General features: G+C 44.1%; 1 protein-coding gene across 1 annotated transcript; it reads right to left on the reverse strand.

Annotated features, from left to right (window-relative positions):
* Nucleotides 1-856: 856 nt before the first annotated feature.
* On the reverse strand, nt 857-24,464 carry LOC118229023 (RAC-alpha serine/threonine-protein kinase-like). The gene is made up of 14 exons (XM_035420656.1): nt 24,261-24,464; nt 16,863-17,023; nt 10,823-10,951; nt 10,593-10,704; nt 9,425-9,551; nt 8,877-9,008; nt 8,677-8,742; nt 6,646-6,714; nt 6,372-6,497; nt 6,094-6,222; nt 5,522-5,736; nt 5,127-5,214; nt 4,356-4,458; nt 857-3,425 (listed from the first exon to the last, which is right to left on the reverse strand). Exons 2-14 carry the CDS (start codon nt 16,906-16,908, stop codon nt 3,346-3,348), a joined length of 1,422 nt encoding a protein of 473 aa, XP_035276547.1. The 5' UTR covers nt 16,909-17,023; nt 24,261-24,464; the 3' UTR covers nt 857-3,345.
* Nucleotides 24,465-25,019: the final 555 nt, after the last annotated feature.

Consider the following 25,019-nt stretch of genomic DNA (forward strand, 5'->3'; position numbering starts at 1 on the left):
GTTTACAACTACAACTACAACTAGGTAGGGTGCCGTATGGAGAAAATTAAAGAAGTGTTTTTGTTTTGTTTTTTCATGGATATCAATCAAGTGTTTTCCAATGTATTTAAGTATTCAACAGCGTATTTGCCTGTGCAGTGTTGGTGCAGAAATCCTTCTGCAACACATCAAACATATGTTATTTTTGTTTGTGGGAAGTAACTCTGAACAGAGCAAAACTTTTAAAAGGTTTAAAATGACAGTTTACTTTCTGGAGGTTTTATATGATTGTTCTATGTGAACACAATTAATAAGGCTCTCCCCACAGTATCTAGGAAGAATGCTTGCCATTTGTTAGACTGGCTTCCTCTAAAAATTCTGAAATGAGATTGGCTCCTGCAAGTTTTCAGCAACACTGAATTATTTGCTGATGCAGAACCAGAGAATTTTATCACTTGAATGCCCACCTCCAATTGGAGCCCAACCTACACAACATCCTGTTTTATCAGAAGTAAAGGAACACATGTTTATTAGCAAAGCACATCCTGGAAGTTAGGGAGACTTATCTCACATTAGAGTACCAACCAGCCGTAAGGCAGGGAGCCTGATAATTGCAGTCACATGCAAACCATCCCTGGCCCTGGAGAGTGAAGGGAGAATACCCTCTGGCTCAGAGCAATGCATGGTTGGCACCGCTTCTGGGGTTCAGAGCCTGACGACCCAGTCAGCTCTGCAGAGGCCTCCCCCCCTCAGGGGAGAGTGGGTTCAGCTCCTCACACAACTCTACGACACCACTGACTCTAAGCAAAGTCAAACTAAATATTGTATGTAAAAAACTATATATATATATATATATATGAATTAACCAAGCACCAGATATAATCATAGTTCTTTATTTTAGAGTTTAAAGGAAACAAACCACTGCTTAAGCAGAAGGGAGACAATCGTCTTAGTTCAGTCTCCTGGATACCATGGGTGGGAGGAGCAGAGAAAGAAACATCTTTTAAATCCCTTTCTAAAATGACTCCAACCCCACCCCACAGGACATATATGACTAAGTGAGCACCTCGGAGACTGAATACATGGACCTGCAACCGCTGGGCAAACAAATAGCCACGCGAGGAGGTCCAATAAGATTATCTTGAAATAAAAAAAGACAAAAAAAAAAAAAACAACGTATTGTTCAGTGACATCAACAAGTAAATAAACAAAGCTTACAAAATGAGATGGAGTGGGGCCTGAAAAAAATACTACAAAAAGACTTTTACATTCATTAACAATTGTAGAACCAGTCAATACTTACCAAACAATTATCAGTCAAAATCAGAAGAAATAAAGAAAACAAAAAAACAAGAATAATTTATCAGAAACAAATAATTTAAAGGATCTCAAAAATGACCAAAACAAACAGTGCTTACTTCCCCTACAATTGGACAATTGTGAAACAGGAGGCTAATTTTAAGTCTTGTTGAATTTTGTTTGCTCTAAAAATGGTTATTTGTTACAAAAAACATTTAACCATTAAGGTCTTTTTAATGCAATTTAAGCCTCTCAATTCAGCTTTAAATTTATAAAAAGACAGTCCAATTCTTTTGCGTTTTAGACAGAAATCATGAACGGCCTATAAATATACCATTACACCAGGACTGTAGAGCTGGGAAGTGCATGCTGGCACAGACTTGTCCGTGTAATTGCTGGTGTACATACAATACAAAACAATAGCAAAGACAAAGAAACTAGGCAAGCAAATCCAATTCAACGTGTCTGCGTGATCTAAACTAAAATTTACTTCAACAAATATATCCCAGGAGGAGTGAGTATATCCTTAAAGTGTCTTCATTGAGACTGTGCGATATGTAAATGGGAAGTTTCCCCCAAAACAACAAAAATTGACAAATGGCTTGTAAACGAGGATAAGGTATTCCAGGTGTGCTGGACAAGGGACAGTTGGATGAAGCCATGCAGACAGAAGATGGACACAAGGCCACTAACCTGTACTTTGGTCACAGTTGTATCTGCAGACATTCATTTTGAAATGAAATATATATGCACTTTTTTTTTTTTTAACCCCTTCCTGCATTCTGGGGGAATCTCCCAAAATTGTCTGCATTCCTCCCCCCAAGCGCATGTGTTGTACAGCTATTATTGCACAATCTATGAGTTCAATCCGAGCAGTTTGTTCAGAAGAAGTGGTTCCACCGACGGCGGCCCACACAACATGGTTGTGTTCTTGTACATTTTTCAGCGGTCCATGACACTTCTATAGTTGACAGTGGAGTCAGGAGTTTTGACCAACAGGCTGAATGCGCCAGCAGAAATGTGCATGCTGGGAAAAAATGGATACCTTTACCTCGCGGTTAAGAGTGGGGGGAGGGGCGCCACGTTAATGACTACGGACACCATCGACAATTTTTTGTTTTCGCAAAAAAGCGAGTAAAAACGTCTTCTCGGGAAATGTACGAGGCCTTTCAAACAACCGATTTAAAATGTCTCACCAAAGTGACCTTGCCCTATACAAGTTATATGTGCTTAAAGCTTGTTATTGATTTTTTTTTGAAAACAACTACATTCAAGGCCAACTCAAGGGGTACTTCAGAAATGTTTCGTTCTCAACCTGGCAACCAAACCAAGGTTTCAGCCACTGCTTTAACCTCTGGTCAACAAGAAAATTGAGACCAAAAGAACAGATATCCCAAATCTGGGGGGGAAAAAAATGGTTGGTCCACACAATTCATAAAAATCACAAAACAGCAACAACTGAATTTGGACATGGAATTCATAAGCCCAAGAAAGTCCTCATTCAAAATGGCATCCTAACAACTTTTAAGGCCTGCTTTGTGAACAGGGAGCATCACAATTAATAAAGGCAAAGCGACAATGATAAAACTGGGATCTTAGTCACAGTGCTGTCGGGACTGCCGCAAACCTCTGGTCCATTTGGTTCTCCACAGTCCAGGTCGAGGAGAAAAAAAAAAAAAAAAACCCTTTCAGCTGAGTGAAAGCAGGAGAAAAGCACACTGTAGTGTTGCCACTCAGACACTTCACAGGAGGATGGTCTTCGAAGGCCACGCGGGTAACAGCCAGCCATCGCTTCTGCTCAAGTGCCTTTTTCCACACAGGTGATAACAAATGCAAAAAAAAAAATAATAATAATAATAAAATAAAATAATAAAAATAAAAAAAGGAGACAGGAAAAAAAAAAAGTGCCCACCAAAACAATGGTATTTTACATTGAATGGTAAAACAATGGTATACAGTGACATTGAAAAAAAAAAAAAAAAAAAAATCAAAGGTCAAGTTCTTTGAGAATACAGCCTGGTGGGGGTTGGGGGAAATGGTAAGACCGGGGCAATGCGCGAGGGCCCTCTAGGCCGTACCGCTGGCTGAGTAGGAGAACTGGGGGAAATGAGGCCTCCTGTCGCTGTCGAATGACTCCATGTTCTCATCTAGGAGGAGAGAGGGAGAGTGTGTGAGAGAGACACAGCAACGGCTAAGAGAAAACGTTATACCGCAGAGAGCAAAAAAAGAGGAAGAGAAGGAGAGTACGAAAAAGAGTGAGTGACAAAGAGTTGTCAGTAGAGTACAGAAGCTATTTATTTACAAATCATTAAAGTCCAGCACCTTGATTCTTCAAATGCTCCTTGAGTTTTAAAAAGAACACAAGTTTCACAGGGGCTTCAAAACTGTTTCTAATCATAATAAACTGCATGCACGACACAGTGGCTGGAATTAAAACACTGCTGTGCTACTGAATTCCTGACCAAAGTAACGTTACACAACACCTCCACAAGGACGTGCAATTCTTCAAAGGAGTCCTATACACCACAAAGCGCCTTGGCCAGTCCTTTGTGCAAGTCGCCATCAGGCTCCACAACCAAGCGTAACCCCCATAATGACTTTGACTACTGACTACTGATTCCTGCATGGACTCTGGTGCACTTGCACACGGACATTCGTTGTACATTTATTTATATTTATTGGGCCATTCACTGTACATTTATTTATATTTATTGGGCCAGCAGCTCAGTATTTTTATTTTATTTTATCTTTATTTTTTATTTACTTGTATTCTTACTTATTTATCTTGGTTTGGTTGACTCTTACTCTTCCCTGTACCTCTCCTGTGTTTCATCTCACTGCTGTTTCTGCTAAGACACCTGAATTTCCCTCCGGGGATCAATAAAGGTTTATCTATCTATCTATCTATTATGAGAAAGCTGCAACTTTTCATACCAAGTCAATCGACAAATATGAACACGGAGCAAATTTACCCCCCACGATCATGCACAATGAGAGAGAGAGAGAGAGAGAGAGAGAGAGAGAGAGAGAGAGAGAGAGAAAGAGAGCAAGTAGAGACTTATGGGGAGGGAAGATACCTTGTCCTGGGGGGGTGATAGTGATGGTCTGTCCTGTGAACTCTTCATCAAAATACCGAGTATCTGTCTCCGAGGTGACCTGCGGCTTGAAGGGTGGATCAAGCTGAAAGAGAAAGAATGCACAGAATCCCCATCTGGTCAATCACTGAACTTCCATAATGGAACTAGTATATCCCAGAACAGCTGATAAAAAACAGGGAGAACATCCAAAGGCTTATGGCTCAATGTGCCAGCTCAGGGCATAATTACTTCCTCTGAGCCATTGTTCAGGTGGGAAATCCCATTTCTTGGTGTCAACCAACTATTCAATTTTCAGGACTGTTCTCCAGGATCAACAGTAGATACCACTGCTCCAGGACATCGCAAGTAAGCTGGCCTTGGGTTCTACATAGCAGAATTTGCCAAACTGTCTCAAATCTGTATATGCTATACATATACATGCATAAAAATGACATCACGATTTTTACATGCTTCCATTGTGCTTTTAATATTGTTGCATTGTTGCCTGTATGGGCACAGAAGAAAAGAAGCATTCTGCACTACACATTCATGTCCTCAAGAGGGCGCTCCACCGCGTTGTTGCCAGTATGGCTACTGGAGAAAAGAAGCATACTGCACTACACATTCATGTCCTCAAGAGGGCGCTCCACTGCATTGTTGCTTGCATGGGTACTGGAGAAAAGAAGCATACTGCACTACACATTCATGTCCTCAAGAGGGCGCTGGTGTGCTAGCCAGATTTGACTGGCAGTGCTTGCTGCACAGCATTACCTTCCTCTCGTAGACATCCTGCCATTCGATGCCGGTGAAGAACTTGTGCTGCATGATTTCCTTGGCGTCATCTGGACCCCCACCTAACCTGTAGGAGGGAGGCACACGCTACATTTTAATTTCATAATTAAAAATGACTACATTTTAATAAAGAATGGGTCACACAAAATGCATTTGCTTACTGAGTGGGCCCTGGGTTCAAAGTTCGGGAAGGCCTGTCTTACATAAAAACATCACTGAACTACCATGTCACATGACTGCTCCTTTCATACAATGCCTGTCTTTGTAGCGCAAGATACATATTTATCTGTTAGTAAATAAGAAAGGATTCCACCTGATCCTATACATCCACCAATTGGTTAGAACACCCACCAATCGGGGGCAGGGCCACTCACCGCTGCTTGGGGTCCTTCTTGAGCAGGCCGGAAAGCAGGGACTTGCCCTCGGGCCCCAGAGTTCGAGGAAAGCGGATGTCTTCCATGAGGATGAGCTCGAACAGTTTCTCGTGGTCCTGGTTGTAGAAGGGAAGGCGGCCGCACATCATCTCGTACATGACCACGCCCAGCCCCCACCAGTCCACTGCCCTCCCGTAGTCATTGTCCTCCAGCACCTGGGAGATAGGGAGGGGGAAGATCGATGCTAGATAGGGCAGTATCTCAAGGGAGGTGGGGGGGGGGATTGAGGGGGTGGTCATCCATCTTTTTAAATCTCAAAACCTGCCCCCAAAAATGACCCGCGTCTGACCCCCAATCTCTAAACTGTTATGCTTGACAGCAATACCCAACACAAACTATATGAAATTCAGTGCCTAACACACTTATACACAGCAGCATGCCTGAAACAGAAAGCTACTCATATAGAGAAATGGACGGTAACAAGTTAGCACTGACTCTTCAAAACACTTGGGCATCTGACGCAGTGTTACAGATTTTGTTTTACTATAGTCGCAGTCCGCATTGTCGTATACCTCTGGCGCCAAATACTCGGGTGTCCCACAGAAGGTCTTCATGGTGGCGCCGTCCTTGATCCCTTCCTTACAGAGGCCAAAGTCTGTGATCTTGATGTGCCCGTCCTTGTCCAGCATTAGGTTTTCCAACTGCCATTTGGGAGAGGGGTGTATACGTCATGTCATTTGAGCTGTCATTCAGAGACCCACGTTCGCCCTCTCGCCTGTGATGTGCACCTGTGTGCCTATCCATAGCTTGCACCTATAAGTGAGGTCTGACTGGGGACTTGCTTGCTCACCTTTAGGTCCCTGTAGACCACATTCTTCTCTGAATGGAGGTAATCCAGCGCTGAAACGATTTCTGCCCCGTAGAACCGTGCCCGCTCCTCCGAAAAGATGCGATCCCGGGATAGGTGGAAGAACAGCTGGAAGGGGAGGAGCCAGGGGGGTTTAAGTTCACCTAGGCTTGTTCTCTGAGAAACTGTGGCATCATAAAACAGTGAGGTGTGGCATTGGGTGAGCCAAAATGGCTGACCTGTGAGCACCTGTACCCCAGAAATTTCCCAGACTCACCTCTCCTCCATTTGCATACTCCATGACGAAGCACAAACGGTCATGCGTCTGGAAGGAATATTTCAAACCCTAGCAGTGGAGAAAAGCCTTTAATACACTGTTCACCAAGGTGAAAAACTAGATAGCACGGACTCATATCCTCCTTAACAACATGCAACTTTAGCCTACAACTGTGTGGATCCACATTTCTATGGACCTTGTAAATGTATATTTTACTGTTGTCTGGTTCAATGTCCCAATTCTTCACAGTTACAGATAAAATCAGACAGTACTGCTGTCTATAATGGACTATGCCGGCAATTCTGCCAGAGTTTGTAATACAATCTCACAAGCAGATCTAAACCATTCTTCAGAAGCTCAGCATCTGAAGCCAATCAAACATGTATTATTCTTAAAGGTGCAGTATGTACGTTTGTTTTAGAACACTTTTGTTCATATTTTGTTAAATGTCCTTCACATCCTGACAGATATCACAAAATTAAAAACCCAAAATAAAAAATCAAGTCTCTCCTGACAGCCCCAGGCTCTGAAATCAGCCACTCCAAATTACACTGGACCTTAACAACCAATCAGGACAGCTCTCTGCAAGGAGGCTTCTCTACCTGCCTGTCAATCTTTTTGTGCTTTCACAGCACAGTCAGGAGGCAGGGCAGGGCTACACAGATAAGAGCAGAGCAGAGATACTGCAGAGATAATGTTATAGCTAGCTAGTAAAAAACAAAACAATAGCAGAGAAAAATCTACCAAATCTGGCAAAATTGCCAGTTCTGCCTTAGCCTACAGTGGGGCATACTGATAAAAAAAAGCAAGAACCGAAAGAAGGAATTGAACCAAGCAAGACCAAGACAAGAGTGAACATCGGTTTGGCTTTGTCGACAAAAGATGCGGGTGAAATGCGCTGTAGCAAAAATAACATTTAATTAAAAATAAAGTTTGGTTGGGCAGTGTTGCTAACTTTCTTACTTCTTTAGCTTTGTTAACCGCGGCCACCTAAAGCTAATTCAACCGCTACCTAGCCAGAAATACTGTATCAAGCGCAATCATTTTTGCCAATAAGATTATGCTTGCTAGTTAAAATAAAATAAAAACTATAGCCGTGTTCATTAAGTCCATTATGATGACATTATGGTAATGGTAATGGACTGCATTTATATAGCGCTTTTATCCAAAGAGCTTAACAATTGATGCCTCTCATTCACCCATTCACACACACACACACACTCACACACCAACGGTGAAAGGCTGCCATGCAAGGTACCACTCAGCTTATTGGGAGCGATTAGGGGTTAGGTGTCTTGCTCAGGGACACTTCGACACGCCCAAGGCGGGGGATCGAACCGGCAACCCTCCAACTGCCACACAACCGCTCTTACCTCCTGAGCCATGTCGCCCTATGAGTTTTATTTTCAATCTGTGAATGAGACATGATGCACTGCACTCCTCCTCCTACTTTCAACACTCTTGTCCTCTCCAGTACTCAGATGTCAATAATAGCAGTGACAATATTCTCAAGCAGTAACAACACTTACAAACTTTACAACAAGTGCAGGACATAGAAGTCCGTTAATAGAAAGCATTTGTGGTACAGCTCTCAGGCAGTAGACAGGTCTTAATGCCATGAAAACCCAAGAAACCATGCGCTACGCAGGTGCGGTTAGACAGGTTACTTTGTAGGTGTTTGTATTTCCGCACCGTGCTGTTCATCTGTGTCATTTTGTGCAATTCACAGTCCACATTCTTGAAACCAAGTCCAACAACTTATTAATCAGGGTTCTTGGTAGTGGTGGGTGAGCGACCAGGCTTTGCGATACTCAAAATATTCACAGCTATCACGGCATTAGTGACCACTCGCTTGAGTCATTCAGAGGTTTTCTGTGAACAGAGAAGTCTTGATTGGTCCACCTCAGCTGTGACTCCACCCGTTGTGGGGTTACTGAAGTTTTGCTCTCCCGTCACTAGAGGTTACTTTCTCCGCGTGTAGCCCCCGCCCACACAGCGAGACGACGGCAACGCCCGGTCGACGGGACTCACCGTCAAGAACGGGTGCTTGGAGTTCTGCAGCACTCGGTTTTCCGTGAGCGTGTGCGCCACTTCGTCCTGAAACAGTTCACAAAGAGGGTCCTGTGTGTCATCCACACTACACGCCAAGGTTTAAAACGAAAAAGAAAGGAATACGCAATGATCCACAGTGAATTCAGTCAGTCCGCGGGGGGGGGGGGGGCGGTACGTACCTTAGCCACAATCACTTCTTTTTTCAGGATTTTCATGGCGTAGTATCGCCCAGTGGCCTTCTCCTTGACCAGGATGACCTTCCCGAAAGTGCCCTTCCCGAGGAGCTTGAGGTATTCAAAGTCATGCATAGTCTGGGGGTGGGAAAGGGTGGGGGTGAAGGGGGCGATAGGAGATCAGGTTGCACTTTTAAACTGCTGTGGATTCACACGACGGACCTTGGGTAAAAGGTCTGGCCACATCCAAACATTTTAGACCTTCGACCCCCTTAGGCATGAAGGCCACGAATGGGGAGACGGCCAATGCGACTCTCTGTGTTCACAGACACGTGCGCTGGGTTCCGTAAGGGGGAAATGGAAAGGGGCGGAGGGGAAATGGAATCTGGTGCTAAACTGGCCAGGCCCTTCAGCGAGGAGGCTCAGGGATTGGAATGGGGGATTAGGACTGAGGACAACTGAGGGGGAGAGATGGGAAGGAAGAGGGGAAGGGAATGGAGGAGGGGATTGAAGAAGGGAGAGGAGAGTAGAGATGGGGCGAAGGGGGGACTCACCACTTTGAGTCGGGGTTTGGTCAGGTACATCTCCATGTCCATGGGGTCAGGGGAGGAGTCCATCATCTCCTCCTCCTGCTTCTGCAGGCTGTCCGCCACGGCCTGGATGGCTTTCGTCCATTCTTCCCTGAAAGAAAGAAAGAAAGAAAGAAAGAAAGAAAGAAAGAAAGAAAGAAAGAAAGAAAGAAAGAAAGAAAGAAAGAAAGAAAGAAAGAAAGAAAGAAAGAAAGAAAGAAAGAAAGAAAGAAAGAAAGAAAGAAAGAAAGAAAGAAAGAAAGAAAGAAAGAAAGAAAGAAAGAAAAGAATGATTTGCACCTTTAACTGCTATAGTCTACAGCCGGGGTTATTTAATTGGTACTTGAGGGCAGGAAAGAATCATCATCCTGAACCAATTTAGCTGCTCTGCTCGTTTTTGAAAACGGCAGCGCTTCCAAGAAATCTGGAGACGGAGCAGACTGCAGTTTTCCAGGAGCAGTCCTGGGTTCAGATGCTACTTACAGGATATGCTCCACAAACTGCCCTGGTGTGGTTATACTTAGTGACAATGGTAAGGCTTCCCTGCTCATTTTAATAGATTACATTATATTACAATAGAGCATATTAAATCTGGACACTGGACAGGACGTAACACATACTGTGAAAAGTCAAACTTTGGTGCAAATTTGAGTTTCTGTGTGTTTGTAAGGGGGGTTTGTGTGTGCCAGGAACTGTGTCTTTGTGAAAAGGTCTGTGGTTTGTGGTCAGTAACTGCGATGGTGACAGTCTGAGTGTGTTAGTAACTGTGTGATGGAGAAGGGTATGTGTGTGTTACAATAGTAACAGTGAGGAGTGTGTGTATGTTAGTAACCGTTTAATGGTGAGGAGTCTGTATGGGTTGGTACACAGACTGTGATTGTGATCAGTCTGTGTGTTGGCAACCGTGTGATGGAGAGGGGTCTGTGTGTGCTGGTAAGCGTGGGATGGTGAGGAGTCCATATGTGTAGGTAACTGTGATGTTGAGGAGTCTGTGTGTTGGCAACCGTGTGATGGAGAGGGGTGTGTGTGTGCTGGTAAGCGTGGGATGGTGAGGAGTCCATATGTGTAGGTAACTGTGATGTCGAGGAGTCTGTGCGTTGGTAGCCATGTGATGTTGAGGGGCTTCCATGTGCATTAGCACAGACGTACTCACCTCTCCTCAGGTGTTTCCACGTGAAAGGTGCGCTCGATGACCGTGGTCCACTGCAGGCAGCGGATGATGAAGGTGTTGGGCTTCGGCCTCTCGGTCTTCATCAGCTGGCATTCTGACCAAAGAGGGCAAACCATGGTCACGGTTATTTCTCCCCACTGTCGTCACAGCTGCCACGACGTTGTTCGAGTCTGGACAGAAAAGGCACGCGTGTGGAGATACGGCCGGCTTACGTGCAACGGAAAAGTTGTTCAGCGGCGTCTCCAGCTGGTCCACGTCCTGCGGCCGCTCCTTGTAGCCGATGAACGTCCCGTCACTCTTCAGTAAGAAATACCGCGGCCTCCAGGTCTTGATGTACTCTCCTGTGGGAAAGCGTGAAGTGTGATTTTAACTGTACAGCTTTAAACATTACAGAATGTTTGCAACCAGAGGCCGTGGGCTCAGTCCTCAGGTAGGACAGCATCACAACACACTTTCATGATGTTAACCTGATACCTGATACTTTATAAACATGTTTTGCCTCAGGAAATTCATAGCTAAATAAATGACAAAAAAGTACAGAATATAACCAACTATGTAAACCAGTGCTTTCTTTGCTAAAACAAGCACCGAATGCCACACCATAGTTCCTTGATAGAATCATGTAATGAAATATTTCAGGGATCTTCAATTACTCATGGAATTCTACCGTATTTGAATGAGTTGCCAGGCAACCACAGGACAACACCCATAGAATGTGTGGGAGACAGACTAGCAAGCTTGAAACCAACCACAGGGGAAAGACTGACATTACTATGAAGAATAACTTTTTTGTAGACCTGGGCAATTTCTGATGACAAGACCAATGGGATATTTGATCTTTTTCACTGACTTTAAAGTATTCAAAAATATTTTCAGCGGGACTCAGGAAACCTTGTAAATACAGTGAGCTTCATAAAGTTTGGAACATTTTTTTTTCTTTTTGATTTTGTGCTCTACTATGATTTGGTGCTGTAATTTTTGGATTTGTAATCAAATAGTCCACAGGTGGTTAAAGTGTCAATTCTCAGCTTTTAAGGGGTATTTTTATACATTTTGGTCTTACCATGTAGAAATTACAGTATATAGACCCCCATTTCAGGGTACCATAACACTTGGAACAAACTGCTGTGCAGGTTTTTCTAATGAGTCTGGTGTGTTCAATTACTTCCGTAGTGCACATAAGAAAGCTTTCAGTATCTAGTCTTGATTCTAGGCTTCTGATTGCCTTTGGAGTCTGTTATTGCCTTTGTCAATATGAGGACCAGAGTTGTGCCAATGAAAGTCAAGGAAGCCATTATATGAAGCTGAGAAATAAAAAAATAAAATAAAAAAACAGAGACATAGGCCAAACCATAGGCTTGCCATAATCAACAATTTGGAACATCATTAAGAAGAAAGAAGGCACTGGCGAGCTCAGTAATGGCACAGGGCCTAATAGGTCAAGGAAGATCTCTACAGAACCAGTGAATTCTCACCATAAGACACACCTGTCCAACAGGTCAGAAACATTATCTGAAGTACCCCAACTAATGTTGACACCACATCCCAGAATAGTGGTGTGCTTTGGCTGAGACACTGCGTGGATATACACAGTTGGTGCACTTCAGTAGAAAGTAGCTTTCGAAGAAACAGTGCACAACAAGATCTGTGGATGTCCCTGAGCAACTGTTTAGTTATATTTGGAAAGATATGTTGCTGTTGAGTTTTACTAATCTAATTTTTTGGCGCTTTGAGGACAGCAACATTGTTTTCACAATGTCGATGCTGGACCCAGAATACTGGTGTGCATTGGTTGGTTGAGACATTGCAGTGTGGGTAGCCCCATGACCCCATCGTTCCGCTTTTCTTCATTTCTTCCTTCCACTTTTTATTCTCACCACTTCTACTTTTTATTTTCTTTTTTTCTTTTTACCAAAAATGTACCTCTTCCTCTGTCGCCTCCTGCCTGGACCATAACAGAGAAAAAAGGCCCAGGTGGGTGATGGGAACACTGCCCAGCAGTGGGCACACAGTTTTTCCAAAGAGAGGACAAAATCAACAACCAAGGTCCTACTCACCCTGGTTAGTGGCTTTGACTCTCATTTACGTTCACACTGTTACAATATGGCTCTTTACATCTGGGCATTTGATTGTATAAATAAATGCAGTCATCACCCGCCTCAGCCGATGTATGTGGTGAGTGCCATGGCAAAAAACTGGCTGCTTTGTATCGTACGAGTGGAAAGTTCTAACACCACCCACCACAGATCCCAGACATACACACACACACACACCCACCCACAGATCCCAGAACGGGATGAAAAGTGCTATATAAAATGTACTTCGTTGATCTTTGTCCTCCTCAGGCAATGCAAAGTTCTGTGGTTTTCCAGGCAGGCCCATGTCCTCATGCTCTTACAGGTAGAGCCCAGGAACCTGTACACCCTGCCCTCGGGAGTCAGTGTCACAGTCAGATACTAAAGCTACTGCCAAAAGCTTGCCCTGGGTCATCATGGTAAGCTCAGGTCTTCAGACATGGTGACACTAAAAAGGTCAAATGAGGGTGGCAAAATGACGAAAAAAAACAGTGCCCTCTCCCATTGAACTTGGCAAGCCACAACAAATACCTGGTATTTTTTCTGAATGGGGGGGGTTTGAAACAAAACTTTTAATCAAAACTACACCTGTAAAAAGTCAGCAAGGACTACTTCAACATTCACTCAGGAAAAACAACAACAGCATTATGTTGTTTCTGTTCAGCTCCGGGGGTCAAATTAGCACTTAACACAGAGTGAAAACGTTCAATAAATGTGTTAGCTGGTTGGTTTCAGGCCTGCTATGAACCGCAGGGACAAAACGGTCTCTGGCGCTGGGCGTGGTTTCAATTTCAATTTTTTTTAACCCGCGACCGAGAAATCAAGTGTCGTTTCTGATAATGAACAAGCACATTCTACAAAACAGGAAGTGATGCACCAGACAGCCTGGCCAAGCACCAGATAACATCAAAAACAAAACTCTGCACAGCACACGTCTGGAAACTGACACGACTGCGCACGACCAATCACACCAGGGGCAAGTGGCGACAGATCAGATCGCCTGATGACAATCTCATTAAAATGTTTCTTCAAAATAAGAAACTTTATTTTGAAGCGATGTGACATCTACCACTGAATTTTCAGCTCAGCAAAACAGAAGGTCAGGGAAAGGAGCGCAGGATGAATGGAGGAATAAGTCTGACAGAGGAAGTGGGGAGGAAATGGAGCAATGCTTGTGAGCGCATGAGGGAAGGATCACAGGCATGGAAGAAGATGCAGAAATGACAGGAAGCAGAGAGGACAGAGAGAGAAAGCCCTGGTATAACAGAAACAGTGATGTTATACCTGTTGCACATGTTCAAAATGTTCTTCAGAACAGAAGTTGGCACAAAATCCTGAAACGGATCGGGTATTGTTGAGGATCAGCGGATGTTGTGCACCCCTGTATTAGAGATTTTGAGACTACTTTGAGACACTCTGTTGAGTAAAATGAGACATTTTACTCATCATAAATCATGAAGCCGTACAGATGGTCAACTTACCAAAGTAACTGAGCTAGTACTGGAGTGCAACAGCAGTGCCCCGCTCAAAACTAAAACCTGCAACCTCCTGACAATTCAGCTACCCCACAACCGTTCTAACCCAGGCGAACTAAACATGCTGCGGATTCAAAGACGCCACACCGATACAGTACCAGATATGAAGAGGATGTGGCCGCACAGAAGCAGTCTGCTTTCATATTAAGAACCAGTTTCCTTCTCCACTCGGGGGGTAGTGTGTTTCACGTGAACTCCGCCACCCCTACTTTTTTCTCGTCAAAACGTATGTGACCCTGCATTCAGCCCAGCTCTACCTGTACCACACAGCCGTCTCCCTTTAATCTGGGCCGTGTTCAGCTAGCAAAGGCAACATCCCCGTACGCGTCGCGGATTTCTCGGTCGAAAAGCGAGTCACTCAAAGGAGTGAAGTGGCAAGTCATTCTGAAATGTACTGTGCCCATCCAATAAAGTTTTTACAATGCCCTTACAAAAAAAACATTTACATTCACATGCATTTAAGAGATTCCCCATTTCACATTGAATTACCCTACCATGGCGTGTGACTTTGCAGACTGTGCAGACTTCTCTAGCCTTAATAGGAAAAGAAAACCATGATAAATCTTATTTCCTCTTCCTGTTGACTCATCCTTCTGTGGCATTGAAAAAAACAAAACATTTTCAGAGAAAAAGGCTTACAGTGCATTTTTAGGAATATGAATGCAACTACAGAACTGCACACTACTTCAGTCCAGGGAAATCCTCTGTGCAAATAAAGTGGTTCTCAATTAGAAATATAACCCTCATATCTGACACAATTATTTTGCAAACCTCAGCTGTCATATCATCGGGTTAATGTAGGCTAATATAAAAAAATATTTACAGCCCAACCTCTCCTTTTGAATGTCATTTGGTGTCAGTGAGGACAACCCCAGCACCCAAAAAAGGCTAAAATGATAAAATAATACATACAAAATGGTTCTGAGTTAAAGAAAAAAAAATAACTTTTTTTGCTTCAATGATTCAACGAACAGCTTAAAGTACACAAAAGTTCTAAAATCTGGCCGACTCCACTTTTTTTAGGCCTTCACTAGTCAGTCAGATGCATGTCGGATCCAGGTTGTTTTTTTCGGGTAAGACCGCACCATTTGCTTTCGGATGAGCAAGATCAGAACTGAATCGTCTCTTCGCGCAGAACTCAGTAAAATTCCGATGACACGGGCAGGGAAATACCAAAACAAAAAAAACAAAACAAATTCAACTGCCCCTGGTCGATTAAGTGCAATTTCCCGCAGATGATGTCACCGCTATAAAAAAGCCTCGCGATCTCGCGCGTCCAAAATGAAGACCGCGGCCGTGCCGCGTGGCGCTAAATCAAAGCCCGCCGCTTACTGACGGTGTCCGTCCGAATAGCTGACCTCGGGTGACCCTGTGGCAGCAAAGCGCTGGCTGTTTTTTTTGTTTTTTTTTTGGGGTGCGGGGCAGCATACGGTTCCTCTTTCCTTCCCAAAAAACACTCAGAATTGCCCAAAATTTACCAGGACAATGAGGAAGCCTGAGCTCAGCCTTCTATCAGCGGCGTGAGTTAATACCCTCAAGCAGGAACCGAAGCGAGAAAAAGGTTGTATGCAATGCTGCTCAGAGCCAACAGGTATTCAAAGAATGCCACCGGGCATAAAAATGGCAGAATTCCAGACGAGGCCCTGCTTTGTGTTCCAACTGCACCCAGGTGCTGCTGAACGCAATTAAATTAAACCCAGGGAAAGTCTTTGGACATACTAAATGCTTATAAATTAGCCTGATCGGTGTGTATAAAAATGTGTACGCCCTTTGTCCAATGAGGTACTGTCCTGGGAGTTCAACTGCAAACAGTTTGATATTCATGCTAAATGAAACTTGTGTGCACTTAAAGACAGTACCCAGACTGAGGCAGACTACTCAAGTCCATGAAATCTGTCCTGTGTCCAAATCATCGTAATCAATAATATACTCTTGCTGGAGACAAAACAGTGTTCCAAAATTCACCATTGCTGAATTTTATTGGTGCTCCTTCCCCCTCCATGTATGTCATCTGGTCATGACTGTAACTGTATCAACAGCCTTTTCTCTGCTGCGAGATACAGTAGCAGCTCAACACAGGTGGCGGTCAGATGGTAGCTTTGGGCTAGCTGTGTTCTGTTGAGGGAACAGCGCTGGGGTCAAAGCGAAGCAGGCGCTGGTTGAAGACAAACAGTCTGGTCCCAGCTGATGCTGAAGCTCCACACCGAAGGCTTGCCCAAGAGGGCCAAAGTCCGGCAAAATTTTTCCAGGCCTGTTTCAGCAGCACGCAAAAGAACTCTGTGGGCTGGTTCAAAAATGGTTCGATTTCGGACGGCGATTAAATGGTTGAAATGCAGGCTGATTCACGCCTTACCCCACGTTACCATCCATGCCCTGTGCCTCACGGTCTCATGGACGACGGTAAGACATCATAAGACGTCATAAGAGTCACAAACGCAGAACATCACCAGCTCATTAAAAAGTTAAGCGTTATTCTAAACACCAGTATAATAATGTCAAAGTAATAAAGGCTACAAAGTACGGAGCCCAGCGGTCAAGAAGCTGGCTTGATACGGTGCTTAGTGAAAAACTGACATTCTGTTCTCACCATCAAATATTCTAAACCCCGTTCTCAGATGTAAATATTGGAGCATGACGGTCACCTCGTTTGTGAAGCCATCCCTCCTTCACGATCCCCACTTCGCTCATGGCGGCCCGCAGGGGCAGTCTGCTCGCTGGGGGTCTAAAAACAAGAGGCGGCGGTCCAGTCCGGTCCTGCGGCGGTCCTTTCACTCCGACCGGGGGTGGAAGCTGAGGTCACCGGCTGAGAGAGAGAGAGAGAGAGATAGAGAGAAAAACAATGGCTAAAAATTAACACAGGCTCCAGTGAAACATTTATCCCGTGCCCGCTCGAACGTTAACACCGCGTCCGTCCGCAACTGAAACTCCGGTGACCCTGGAGCTTGGACAGTTGAGAGCGCGTCGGATATCGCAGCGGAGGTTATTAACACACCTAGGCACGGCAGGAAAACAAACACGGTAATCATCTACGCAGGCACCTGTTTGGAAATACGCTCGCCCTAGTTACAAACTTCTCGCGAAACGAGAAGTCTTACATAAAATCCAAAAACTCGTCGTCGCCCGCCAAAACCGCTTCCTTCCGCCGCGCTCCGCGATGCGTGACGCCCGCGAGACCGTGTAGCTCGTTAGCGACGGGAACACACAACGCTCGAGGAAAAATCGCTTCGTTGGGGTTTCGTTCGGAAGACCTCGATCTCTTCGCTCCCCATCCTGTTGTTTACGTTTCCGATAGCCTCCTTTTCCTCATTAGCAACAGCCACGGGCACACGCAGGAAGGAACACGTCCGCCGACTATCGACAGGTCCCAAATTAGCCACGCATCTGGGAGACCTCTGCGCTTAATGATTTTCTCGTTCAACCGGACATAAAATGTTTTTTTGTGCACGATTCTTTCAGCCAGTTGCATCAATTACGCAAAAGGTTCAGTGTTAAAAATAAATAAATAAATAAATAAATAAACTACACCAGCAGGCCTGGTGAACATTATCCACACTTCTGTCAGGGAATAAAACGTCTGACAAGTTCCATGCCATCTGGTATGACAGCATCATTTTTTTTTTTTTTTTTTTTTTTTTTAAAAGAAAAACTTGATTTTATTTTTGAAAACTTTATCACACCTATAGGCCCATTTTACAAGCATTGCGTAAGGTGACAAGATTACATTGTTTGGGTATTTTCCCACAGTACAGTGCACAGTCCAGACCTGCAGTTCTGTTCCATACAGTGGACCGCTCAGCAACAGACTGCGGAGATGTCCTGAGATGGCTCGCAGCTGCACGCGAGGTCTTGCTGCTCCGCAATGCATTTCTCAGACGCAGGCTGCAGTGAGAGCACCTCAGTGGGAATGCGCAGAGCAGGTGGGCCTGCCGCATTATGCTGGGAGGAGGAGAACACGGCGTTCCCGCCGCTCAGACTGTCTGCAGACACCCCGCTGCATCAGACAGCTCGCGCTCTGGGATTCACTCCCCGAACCAAACTCGCGTCAAATGCCAGGGATAGCAGCCCTCTGGCATACAACGCGCACTCTACCGCACACACACAGACGCACACGCACGCACACGCGCACACACACACACGCGCGCAGGCATGCGTGCACGCACACACAGGAACAACCGTCTTATATACACAACCATTCTCTCCCAGACACACACACACAGAAACAGACGGGTCCTTTCCTACACAAACAAAAACGCCCTGTCTAATACACTCATTCATTCTCTCTCTCTCTCACACACACACACACGCTCGCACACACACGCATGCACGCACACACACACACACACACACAGCCTTGCCCCCTGCCAAAAGCCGCAGCAGGGCTCGAGAGCGAGGCTGGGAGGCGGCCAGCCCTGGCCTGGCGGCGATGGGGATGAACCCAGTGCCCTCACGGGGGGGGGGGGGGGGGGGGGGGGTCACGTGTCCCGCTGGATCATTCCGCATTCGGGCCCTCGCTTCGGGCATCCACCCTGCTCCGCGCCTGTCAGTCTCCAGCGGAGGGAAAACCACTGCAGTCCGGAAAAGGGCCGAGCGAGGAAGACACCGCCACAAGCGCTCTCTAAGGGAGCGCCCGCCACGGTTACCATGGTATGGATCTTCAGCACTTACCTCAATTCAACCCAAGTTTACCTAGTATGCATACGCTTCCCGAAGCCTGGGCATAAGTTCTAAATCAAGCAATCATAATACTGCCACAAGACTATAGTAGTTCTCAACGGAAATATACAATGAATGGAAATAAAAAGGTACAAATAAAAGTATAACACCGTCAAAACAAAAATAGTATTTCAGACGTGGAAGTGTTGGGATGTGTAAATGTCACGCAACTGTGACCGAGGTGTTGTGGGCTGGTAGTTACCTTTGTGATACGGTACACCCAGGGTTAAAGATCAAGTTAGCCTGCTAACCCCACAATCTCGCATCATAGCAGACCCCCGGGCATCTTATACATTGAAGTTGTGGTGGGAAAAGGGCAGCTTTTCCTGTAGGGTGAATGGATATATAATTGAATCTAGTTTGGGTTTAAATGCACTATTGGCCGTTTTCCTAGCAGTTCCTCCAAGGTAAAGACAGTAAACCTGGTTTACTGCAAAGAAAAAAATATCCCTGCTCAGTCTGGATTGGATAGTATTGGATAAAAGATTATCCAATCAACGCACACTGAAAGTTCACTGCTGCATCTATTCATAGCTTGCCACATCATTAGCAATACAGTCAACAATTTTTGGAGAAGAGGGAAGTAAACAGCATCCATCAGCTCCGGAAAGATGATCCGATTATTTGCCGGAATGCAAATGAAAAGCCTCTCCTCAAAAACTGGTTCTGCGGCTGCTGTGTGGCTCATCCCGTTAAGGCACCGTTCCAGAGCACCTAACTGCTCACCAGCTACCCCTGCTGGTCAATCAGGTGCCGACAGCCCGCAGTGCTTGAAGTGTGAGGCAGCAGCAGCAACTCAACGTAATTCTTTGGAGGACGGCACGTGCTTGACTACGCTCCCTCAGAGTCGACAGCGGAGGCTGCAGCAATAAGCACAGCTGACGAATATGATTGGGCAAATGGAAAAGCATTAAAAAATATTGAAAACAGGAATTTTAAAAAATTACTATACCCTGAAGAAATAGCACATAATCTGTTCCATTTGCTCTGAAACTGACAGAGGGGATACTGCCGGATTTATACAAGTACAAAGTTGAAGCGTCATCATAAACAAAAACAAGCAAGGAATAGCAGGTCCGTCCTCTGAAATGAAGCAGAACTCAGCTAAGCACCGCTACTAATTACAGCTTTTTAGTGTGTTGTTTGTTTTAATGCTCTGTAGCTTAGCAACTGCCATCCCCTTGGTTTCGAACAGACCACCGTGCAGAAGAAGCCACATTTCTGAGTCTAGCCTGAGGGGTGTGTGTTTGGGGGGGGGGGGGGGGAAGCTTTTTTTTTTTAGGAATTACTCAGGGATTTTTGGGTCATTTCGGTTCATCAACTTACCTTTTAAACTCTGTGATTCAACTCAGTCTCTTAAAGAGGCACTCCTGCAATACTGGTGCCAGGTGGGGAAGGGAGGGCTAAATGTAAACACCAGAAATGTGTATTCGATGTACATATTTCTCCTGTAGATGCACATATTTCTCTTGTAGCTTAAAGACTATGTGGAGTTTGGGGATTATACTTTGTCGGGGTTGCACTAGTGCTGGCCTTGTGAATGGTGAATGTTTCATTATCCCAAATGCTTCAGCTGCCAGCTTCCCTGCCTCCTCCCTCTGGGTTACGATGCAGTTCAGATCCGTTTCGGTTCCTGTCGTCGGGAGGGGCTTCTGATTTGGGTGACCACTTCAAAAGCACAGCACTGCTTGCTCTGTTTTTGCTTCTTTCTTTCTTACCACCACCAACCCCCATATTTGTCAACCCAATTTACAGCAGCTACTGTCCCATCCCATTCCTGCCACTTTCTCCATTGGGTTGGGGATGGTATACGCTCCCTTGGGCATTATGTCTTTGAACATCCACACACAGTTACCACGCAACAGCTGAGCTGTGCTGTGCTGTGCTGTGCTGAGCTAAGCTAAGCTGAGCCGAGCTAAGCTAAGCTAAGCTAACCTGCCGTGGTGAGCACGGCACAGTTCCGTGTAGCTGACGCCGGCCAGCAGTGGGTCAACTGGAAGAGCTGTGAGTGCGACATGAGGCAGGGGTTTGTGCTTCCCCCTGAACCCCCCACCCCACTCCTTCCCTGGGCTGTGAAACCACAGCCAATAAATGCTTCACAGTGTGGGACTCCCAACACAGCCCACAATCCAGGCTGTGGGACACATCACTGAACTCCACACAAGTCCCTTTACAGGATACACCACTAGGGAGCCTAAGCACTGGCCTTAATGGTAATAACGAACTACTCTGCATGGCAAATTGTAATTTGGATCACAGCGATCATCAAGTGTGAATGGAAGGACCTTTGTTCAAAGGAAAACCAGCGAGGGAGGGAAATATATTTTGAAATTTGACATCAAAAAATCTGATCCTTCCTTCTTTCTGTACATTCAACCCATTCTAAACACCAGATATCTACACATTTCACACAAGATCTCAATTTACGTATTTAGTTGAGTAAAGTTACAGTTACCCTAAAACAGTCATGAGCTAGCAGACCCTTTCCAGCCATGCATTATTTTCAAAGCCTGTCTAGACATTTGGTCAATTTAGGAAGGACACAAAATGCTGACTGATATCCTATGTGCCATCCTGTTTTGTGACTGCAACCAAAACGAAAAGAATAAAGGACAGCGTAACAACAAACCATTCCTCACAACACCTATGTAGCAAAAACAAAGGATTACTGTTACAGATGATGTGTGGGGTTGGGCGAATCAGGGAAGGTGTTCAAGTTAAAACCACATAATGCGAGTACAGGGGTTACTGTGAGGATGTCCATATCCGACTGCCTGATAATGCATCCTTACCTCAACGCACGACCAAGACAATACACTTATACTGGATTTCCTCCAATTCTGCATGTACCTATGGCAACAAGGGCCCTTCACTCCTTATCCTAGAAGTCAGGAAGTAGCTGGTACATGGACACATGTACTGTATGTTTCAAACAGTACGAGCAATGCAAAAACGCTGAATGTGCACCTATAGGTGAACATCTTTATTATGGCATCAGTTTGAAATATAGATCCCCTGGTAACGAATGAGTGAACACCCACCACCCCCCCACCCCCCCCCCCACCCCCCAAAAAAAAACTTACTCATGGAGTACCCATTCACACAACACCAAAAACATTGGCCCTAGGTTTTTAAAAATGTACACCTCCAATAAGAGCCCATATACTCCCACACACCATCACTATCCTTCCACACATAACATATTGTATAAATATTTCCATAAATTCAGATCTGAAACCCTCTTGATAAAAATGTGGCAAATGACATGTTGTAAAAATTGAACATTTTGATCTACAGCAACTAAATTCAGAGAATTAAGTTATTTTGACAGCTGCAGTATTTCTCTGTTCTGCCAGAAACCAAAATGTGTTATTTGAAATTTAAGACACAAATCACTGAGAAGTTCATTAAGCAGCTGAAAATAATAGCAGTGCACCTGTAGAAACAGAGGCACTACATTGGATGCAATATTCAGTGCCCTCACATGCCCTTCAAAATAAAGTCCAATCCTTGACACAAAGGAAATGATCTGACTAATATGAGCGATTAGCTCACTGTATATTTGGCAATAGCTTTTAATGCCAAATCTGGAAGTTCTAGATCTGAGAACATCAGCTACTCAAGACTGATGCAAGAAACAGTATCGCACAATTTATCTATAATGCAGTTCTACTTTGGTTAATTAATTAATTAACGTTGCGTGAGCACTATAAATATTTACGTTCTATGCCACCCAAAATAGTTGAAATTGTTGTCTAAATATAGGCCACCCTGTGTATCTTCAACTACTGCAGGTATTAAAAGATAAACCGATGATTTTTAATTATTTTTAATCTCAGCGAATGGCTCTGGCTATTGTCATGTCGAGATCATAATATTTATTTATACATTTTCAGATATGATTCATTAAAGCCGTTTTAAGGTAAAATAACTTAAATAACTTAATAAATATTTTAAACTAAGTTGAATGCAGTCAAAATCGTCCATATTGCAGCTGTATGCCCAAAATTGTCTAGTGGTTTCTTGAGAATATAAATTCAGTTTTTTTTTTTTTTGTTTGCTTCTTCTTTTTTTTCATTTTTAAAAATATTAGGCACATTTTATCAACATGATGTTACAATTTTTCTATGACATTTGACAAACCCGAACTGTGAGTACAGCACATTTCAGAGTGAGACGATTTGTCGTATTTTTTAAACAAACTGCCATTATGACACTACTGATGTGATGCCTTCAATACAGTAAAATAACCACAGTGGTTGGTTCATTCGTACATGGGGAGCGAGTAGGCACCATTTTATCACATCAATCTGCTGATATTAGTGATGTTCCGAAGCGAATTCACACGTTACACGATTAGACCAAATGTATTGTGTCTAAAATGCGTTCTGGAACTTGAATTTAGAATTCTTATGTCAATAATTAATAGATATGTCCTTGGGGAAACTAAGAAATTACACGTCAAAAAAGAAAGAATGGAATGAAGAAACATTAGTCTCTATCCAGGATTGGATAACAGGATTGAGAGTTCTTTACCTTAACGCGAGTTCACCAAATTAATTCAGACAAACTTGTTTAGAATTGTTTCGAGCGAAGCTGCAATGCGCACTCCATCCTGGTACAATGTGGTAGGCTGTGTAAATGATCCATTTCCTCTACCAACCCAAGAACAGCACCCTACATCCGAACGCCCAAATCGTCTAAAAGCCTAAAGCATAGGTCGAAACTGCGTTCAGTGTAAGTTTTGAGGTGCAGTAGCGATCCGTTGTACTGCAGCTAAAACACATTGACACGCATTGTAAAAGAAATGTATTTGAACGGCCTGTAAATGTGATTCGAAGAGTAGACTACTTATTCGAAGAGCACAGAATGATCTCAAGTCAAAGAGGAGTTCGATAAAATTGAGAGATACTTGCAATCCATCTAATCGACGAGATAAATTCAATGCTAATCTGAAGAAAAACATTATGAAATGGGAGAAAACGTATGCGGCCTCAAGGTGCACTCTACAATACAAATAAAATGACCAGGAAAAGTGTTTTAAGCTTCAAAGCTTCGCCAAACTAAACAGGTATCCGTAGAGCAAAGTTTATATGCTTAGTCAACTAGGTCAAAGATTAAATAACAAAATACCTCGAAATAAATTACCCTGTGACCTATCCCAATATTCACCTATTTTTGTCGTATTTTGCTCGTTTTTCAGTGGGTCCTGGGCCTAGCCAGGGGAGAGGATAGCTGCATCCCATTGACTATAATAGGACCTACCTTCGGTAGTATCTGCAGTCGGGCTTTGACAAAACAAGGGAAACAAAAGTAAAAATGTTTACCTGGTCCAATGTTTCAGAAGTGACTCCCGGCCATTACTTAGGAAACCTTCGTCGATTTATTAAGCTGATACGTCTTTGAAAATTCCTGGTAAAAATCTTCTAATTTAGCTACTCTTCGTTCTCTTGCCGTTCTTCTACTATATCTCACAAGCCTTCTGTCCGTATTGCTCCTGTGTCACACTCCTTTCTCCGGGGTCCTAAACCCGACGAGTTCAGAGAACTTAAACCTCACTTGCACCAGACCTTCAATGTGCAACGCAACATAAAGTAACGAACACTGTTGCTGTGATTTCCAGTTGGCTACACCAGACAGTGAACCCTTTACTGTCAGGGAAAATACCACCTAGCCCATACAAAGCAAACGAGCGTGTGATTCTAGGCTATTTATGTTCCACCCATTCGAACAACAAGATCTGTATATTTGCCCAAAGAGCTATTTTCGATTTTATTTTTTTAACCAATATTTAACACCAACCTTTTTTATCTCCAAATTTGGCATGTTCGTTCAATGGCCCGTTTCACCACTACAATCACCTGCTTGCTTAATGGGTGCCTTCTTAGAGTGTAATAAATACAGATTTTTGAAAAAGAATAAATTATTTAGAATTTTCATTGCAACCTAAAATGGAGAGCAAGAAGTCAGAGGTGTATTCCCCATGTACTAGTCAAAAATTGCATACCTTAAAAAGCAGACTTGCAAGATGCGAGACAAAATCATTTTAATGGGCATGAACCTGTGTGTATGCATGCATATCTTTG

This window comes from Anguilla anguilla, chromosome 6 (genome assembly GCF_013347855.1).
Source record: "Anguilla anguilla isolate fAngAng1 chromosome 6, fAngAng1.pri, whole genome shotgun sequence".
Classification (NCBI taxonomy): domain Eukaryota; kingdom Metazoa; phylum Chordata; class Actinopteri; order Anguilliformes; family Anguillidae; genus Anguilla; species Anguilla anguilla.